Source organism: Gekko japonicus, unplaced genomic scaffold (assembly GCF_001447785.1).
Source record: "Gekko japonicus isolate JY-2015 unplaced genomic scaffold, Gekko_japonicus_V1.1 scaffold622, whole genome shotgun sequence".
NCBI classification, from domain to species: Eukaryota; Metazoa; Chordata; class Lepidosauria; order Squamata; family Gekkonidae; genus Gekko; species Gekko japonicus.
Window position 1 is genome coordinate 735,196 of NW_015175988.1, and position 6,723 is coordinate 741,918.

A 6,723-nucleotide genomic window follows, 5' to 3' on the forward strand; every position below is an offset into this window, starting at 1 on the left:
ATTGGTGGTGGCCCCCCCTGAGAAAAACATGGGCCCCCTGAGCAAAAAGTTGTTAGCTACGGGCCTGGCCCGGGGCAAGAGTGGGAGGGCTCCTGGAGTTCTGGCCCTGCAGGTGGACCTTCTGATGGCCCCTGAGCAGGTGGTACTGGGCAGATGAATAGGGCTGGATCCTTTCATGGTATCACCCTCCTCCAGCACAGTAGGCCTTTCCTTGATGCAAGGGGTGTTAACTATCATGCTTGTACCAAGTTCACAGAAATGATGCTTGGGCCCTGTGTGTGTATTGGAGAGGGGCCGTGGCTCAATGATAGAGCATCTGCTTGGCATGCAGAAGGTCCCAGGTTCAATCCCTGGCATCTCCGGGTAAAAGGACCAACAGAGAAGGTTGACATGGGTGGTTTGCTTGTTTTCCCCCACATGTGCCATCAGATATGCTCGCCAGCTCTGAGTTGGCAATACCTTGGAGATTTTGGGGGTGGAGCCTGAGTGGTGGTTTAGATTCAGAGGAATTAGCTGTGTTAGTCTGTTGCTGCAAAGTATTGGAGAGGGGCCGTGGCTCAGTGATAGAGCATCTGCTTGGCATGCAGAAGGTCCCAGGTTCAATCCCTGGCATCTCCGGGTAAAAGGACCAACAGAGAAGGTTGACTTGCTATCCTGCCCCTGCTGGAGTCTCACTTTATTGTTTATGTCCTCAGTATCTGATCCTGATTGTCTACTTGTTTAATGTGCATCTTGCATCACAGCCTACGCTTACCGTGGCTTTGTAAGTATGGTGGGGGGGGACGTCTTTTAATAATGCCATTTTTTGACGGGGGCAGAAGGCCATGGCTTGGCCCAGGGGAGGGGGCAAATGGGACAGCACCTTGTCAAACATCTCACACCTCTCCATACAGCAGGTAGCCAGCCTGCCACTTCTTAGCCTCCTTTCCCTTGCCATATCACTTTCCCCAATTGAAGAGGAATGGGCAATCTCCTGACTTATGCCAGCTGGACTTCAGAAGCAGCAAGCCGCTGGTCCACCTGGCTGGCTGAGCAAGCCTCTCTCGCATGCGCCCCTCCCTGACCCAACCCTTCCCTCCCTCACTTGCTGAACTGTGTTGAGGGGGGGAAGTAGAGAAGGAAAAGGAGAGCATGGTTGTTTGGGAAGGGCACTTGTGGCCTCCCGTGCATACAGGCCTGGGTCTCACTACCAGAAGAAAGAGAGTATAAGTCTTCTTTAGCTATTATTTGCTAAATTGCTACCCCATGGGAATCTGTACTCAAAGGGGCGTCTGTGGTGTTTGCTGTCACATTTGAGACTTTCTTATCTTTATTTTTGCCGATGAAAAAGCACCTCAGCCATCAATGTCAAGGAGAATAAAAATATATTGACCTGGTATCCTGGTATCTCTCCTTTTTACCTGACATGGGTGGTTTGCTTGTTTCCCCCCACATGTGCCATCAGATAGGCTCGCCAGCTCTGAGTTGGCAATACCTTGGAGATTTTGGGGGTAGAGCCTGAGTGGTGGGTTTAGATTCAGAGGAATTAGCTGTGTTAGTCTGTTGCTGCAAAATAGTCCAAGAGTTCAAATAGCACCTTTAAGACTAACAAATAGCACCTTTAAGACTAACCTTTAAGACTAAGACTAACTGAGTGGTGGGTGTGGCCTTATGACATACTTCTGGTGATGTCAGGGGGTGTGGCCTTATGACACACTTCCGGTGATGTCAGGGTGTGTGGCATATGCTAATGAGTTATGCTAATGAGTTCCCCTAGCTCTTTTTCTAGGAAATGACCCCTGAGTTACAGTATCCAACAATGTAGTCTATTAAGAAAACCAATAAAATTACCCTCTTGGGGGTTTCAAAAAAAATAACTCCACTGACATTTATTTTAATTTTTCATCAATGTGCTGAATTCCTGATTTTAAAGTTATGTATCCTTCCTTACGATAAATTAATTAAAAACTGGTATCCTTTTAATGAAAGGGGAAAAAAATTCCCTTTCTCTAGAGAAAAAAGAAAACCTCTCTGGGCTAATGGCATTCCCCATTTTCTCACAAATTGTAATTACGGCTATATAATTTAACTTATAGATGATTTATGAGTGTCAGTCAAAACATATCTGAAGAAGTGTGCTTTCACATACAATCTTATACCCAGAATTAAACTTTGTTGGCCTTAAAGGTGCCACTGGACTCAAACTTTGTTCTGTTGTTTCAGACCAGCACGGCTGCCCCACCTGAATCTATCAGCCTGTCACTGTAAATATCAAACATGTAAACATCAAACATGTTTAATCAAATCCTGCCTGATATATAAATATTGGGTTAAAACCAGCAGGATTATTAGAAGTAGGCCAGGGTAGAAGAACTGACTCTGCAAAAGGTGTTAGTTACTGGTTTTATTATACCTCTGTAGGTTTTTCCCCCACAGAATTATTTTTGTTTTGTAAGAAATGAAAATAAAGACTTCTGTCAGATACTCTTAAAAACCTTGCTTTAAAAATTGCATTAGAAATATTTTGTTTGAAATCAATATTTAAAGCTTAATAAGAAGCTGAGCGAAGAGGAGTTAGAAATGGGGAAGTCAGACACATAGCAGCAACCAGCTTGCACAAATATCCCCACTCGGTAGAAGCGGAAGAGCCTTGCAAAACTATTGAAATTAAGAGTGTATTGCTAGAAAATGAATGCTGAAACTGGCTTAATTAGAAAGCAGAAGTGTAGCCAAGACAACTGTCAATTGTTAAAGTAGCAGCCTTGAAGATCCTGCAATCTGGGTAGTGAGAAAAAGCTACCTAACTATCCAAGGGAAGTGATTAACCATTGAATCGTCATAGATTAAAACCATGCAATGAAATTATTGTGCGCTCTCTCTCTCTCTCTCTCTATATATATATATATATATATATCTTTTTTTATATCCTTAAATGCATAATGCTGACCAGCCTAAAATGAGGAACTTGACATTTGACTCTAGTAAACAAGTCTGTCGAAAAGATGATGGCCCAAGACAGGCCTGCTGAAATAGGACATCTTGCGGTCTAAAGGTCCATGCTTTACGAGGAGACCTGTCTCAAGATACTTGTGGTGGGCCGTTGTGGGTTATGAAGAAATGTTAGGAAAGAGTAGAGAAAGTTAATACCATGTTTGGCATAAAGGAATTATGCCCTTTTTTGGGAAAATAGTGGGTTTGTCTAAATAAAAGGCAGAAGTGACTAGGCGATCGGTGATTGGAAGTCTGTGACTCCTGCCTCTCAGTTCTGGGAGGCGGAGAAGGCGTTTCTTATTTTTCACACCTCTCCGGGATAAATATCTGCCACAGAACCCAATTCGGTGTGTGTTCTTAGTGCTCTCTGAGCGGTGGGACACACACTGCTTGCAAGCTGTATCCAATAAAAACCTGCTTAATCGAAGGAGACCTGTCTTGAGAAGTTATTATTGGTGAGTGCAAATTGCGTTAACGACAGTTTGATACCCCCCGAATGGAAAATTTCTGTGAATGATATTTTCTCCTATGTATTAAGAGTTTATTGTTAATTTTCCTTTAAATTTATTTGCGGAATATGGTGTATGCTGCAGTCTTTTGGAACTATCGATTGATGCATTTTAATTGTTACTTTCATTTATTCAGGTACGCTGTGCACGTATTGGTGATGACTCTTCAGCAGATTGTTCGAACAGCAGCCAGGTTATATCCTGAGAGGAGAGCAGTATGCTTTGATGAGTGCAACAATAAGACTCCCGCCACGTACACATATAAGACAGTTACCACCCTAGCCACAGAACTGACTGATTTTTTGAGGGGAAAGTGTAATCTCACTGAAAATTTTGTGATAGGCCTCTACTGCTGTCCAGGGATAAATCTGCCTTCTTGGATTATAGGGTACGGCCGCGAAATTATATTTGTGACATTGCTCAGAGGTGAATTGCATATTCCAGCCATTTTGTTAAGCTTAGGTCAAAATATATTTTAAAATATTAGCCTGTTAGTTTGTGTGTCTTACAACCTGTCCTGAGTGGTGGGTGGGTTGTTTTTTTGTTTTTTTATAATTTTGAAACAGTTTCCAAATGTATTTATTAATTCACAATATTAATATGGCTTTTTTATGGTTAAAGGAAATCCCTATAAAATAACGATTTGGGTTTTTAAAAAGTTATTTAAACTCCACTAGGTGGAGTTCATGCTCAGTGATTAAGTAGATCCAGTTTGTCCTTAGAGCTCTGGCCCTTTTGTTCCTTCTGGTAGTTGTGTTCTATTAATTTCATGGACCAGGATCCTGCCTCCCACTTCTCTGCTGTGTATCATTTCCTTCCTCAGTTTGTAGGGCATGAAAAGGCATGTTTGTGTAAACATGTGGCTTGGAGTCCTGCGGGGGGGGGGAGTGGCTTGGTGGCGAGATTATTTGCAAGGAAGAGGTTAATCACTCTTCCCCCCCCCTTTCTTGCTTTCTGTGGGAAGGAAAGTAGGAGGGATTTGGCGGCACAAGTAAACATGAATGAGTACTTTCAGCCTTGCAACTGCATCAGAATCAATGTGAGACTGAGCTAGGGTTGCCAACAACCTGGAGAAGAAATGTCCTTTCCCTTTTAACAGAGACTTAATGGGAAGTTATTTACGAGATGATGTTATTTACCTCCATGCAGGGCTATTTTTGGGCAGGAATAATGCACAGGAACGGAGTTCTGGCTGGCTCCCAAGTTGACCACGCCCAGCAGGAACTCATTAGCATAATAGGCCACACCCAACAGCAGAAACTCATTAGGATTAGCTACATTAGGGGTGTGTGGCCTTACATGCAAAGGAGTTCCTGCTACAAAAAAAAGCCCTGGGTTTTGACAACAAACAAGGTAAACAGAATAACAAGCAAAAGGTGGGTGTGGCTGGATAACCACACTTCTGGTAACGTGGGTGCGTCCTAATGTGCTAATGAGCTGTGCTGTCAGGGGTGTGGCCCAATATGCTAATGGATTTCTGCTGTTGGGTGTGGCCTATTATGCTAATGAGTTCCTGCTGGGCTTTTTCTACAAAAAGAGCCCTGCGCTCCATGCCATGATAAACATCATCTGCCCGTTTCAACACATTAAGCCTCTGTCAAAGGGCAAGTTGTGTGTGTGTTTTTTTTAATGTTGTTGTCAACCCTCGACTGAGCTATAAAGAGGATTTATGAATTCTGAATCTGAATGCCTTCACCTCTGTTTGGCTCATGAGAATGTTACTTTGCTAAGTGAAATATTTTATTTCGTTAGAATTCTCCAAGTGCCAGCTGCTTATTCCCCTATTGATCCAGATGCTCTGCCAACCCTGTCTACTTACATTATGGAAAAGTGCAACTTCAGATATGTCCTTGTGGAGAAAGTCATACTTGATGTAAGTGCAGTCTTAACTGAAATGCTTGCAGCTTGTGCTTATTGAACTTTCCAAGTAAACTGCTCAAGTAAACTGCTCAATCCAATGTTTACTTTTTTTTTAACTTTGAGGAAAGGCCCACTATATTAAGTGGGAGGTATTCCCATGATAGCATGTTTAGGATTGCTGCCATATTGGTTTTAAATATTGATTTGTTTAGTTATGAATCTCAAGTCTGGTGTTTTATAGTGTCAACTTTATAGACAATGCATAATAATATTTGCTCCATGTGCAAAATTTATCAGCTAGAATTAGAAATGAAATAATTATAATGATTATTCATTTATTTTTGTATACGTATTCTGCTTTTCTCACCAAAGCGGCTTACAGTGTTCTGACAGAATGCATACCTACTAGGCTTGCCAAGTCCCCCCGGGGGCCCATTCCCCCCCGCCCCCGCCGCCGGATCGGGCCCCGGGGAGGACTCCACCCCGACGTGCACGTCACCAGGAAGTGATGTGACCACGCCGGGCACGCTGGGGGCGGGACCACGGTCATCCGTGGGAAAACTCTATGGTTTTCCCTCGGATGGTCATGGCCCCACCCCCAGCGTGCCCGGCGTGTTCGCATCACTTCCTGGTGACGTGCGCACGCTCCAGGATCAACCCGGGAGTCCCCCGCTTCAGGACGAGGTACGACTTGGCAACCCTAATACCTACAATACCTACCCTAATAACACAGCTTTTCATTCTCTTTCAGAAATTCAAAGTCACGTTTGGACACTTGTTCTGCCATAATTCCCTTGAAATACAGAGCGTTGGCTTAATTCTTTTCCAAAGGAACAGCAGTAGTATTGATGTAAATCTGTTGATGGATCATGAAAATGATAAAAATGAAAGGCCTGCAGTGACAAATTGCTGGGAGGAAAATATTTTAGGCCAGACTGAGACAAAGCAATCCAAAGAGCTGTTGGATGCCAGAAAGAAATACTCCTTAGCCTATGTTTTGCATACATCGGGAACAACAGGGATTCCAAAAATTGTCAGAGTGCCCCACAGATGCATAATACCAAATATTCTTCATCTGCGGTAAGTGTCTTTCATAGATTACTGTTGCTTAAAGGTGAACAGATAGAGGCTGGGTTATTATTGTGTCTAAAATTGGCAGCTCTGCATACAGAGATCGTATGACACACTCTTCTCCAGGGTTCATTTCCTGCAGGAGCGCACAGGAGCGGAGTTCCGGCTGTAAAGAGCCCAGGGGGCAGGCACATGCAACAAGCTCCACCCCCTGCTCCCAGCATCCCTCAGTCAGAGCAAGAAGCAGCCAGGTAAGTTGCAGAGCCCCCCCCCCCCCCCCCGCCCAAACACAGCACAAGGGAGCCGTTTTACC

The 6,723-nt window shown here is 43.8% G+C and overlaps 1 protein-coding gene across 4 annotated transcripts in view; it reads left to right on the forward strand.

Annotated features, from left to right (window-relative positions):
• Window positions 1-6,723, forward strand: part of AASDH (aminoadipate-semialdehyde dehydrogenase) — a 39,611-nt gene that overhangs the window by 5,223 nt on the left and 27,665 nt on the right. For 3 of the 4 annotated variants that reach the window (XM_015426323.1, XM_015426327.1, XM_015426324.1), the window contains exons 2-4: window positions 3,616-3,867; window positions 5,232-5,352; window positions 6,091-6,419. In XM_015426323.1, the coding sequence (XP_015281809.1) occupies window positions 3,616-3,867; window positions 5,232-5,352; window positions 6,091-6,419 (702 nt within the window). Of the gene's footprint in view, window positions 1-3,344; window positions 3,426-3,615; window positions 3,868-5,231; window positions 5,353-6,090; window positions 6,420-6,723 lie in introns of those variants that run through there. The other variant, XM_015426325.1, reaches the window with a different exon arrangement.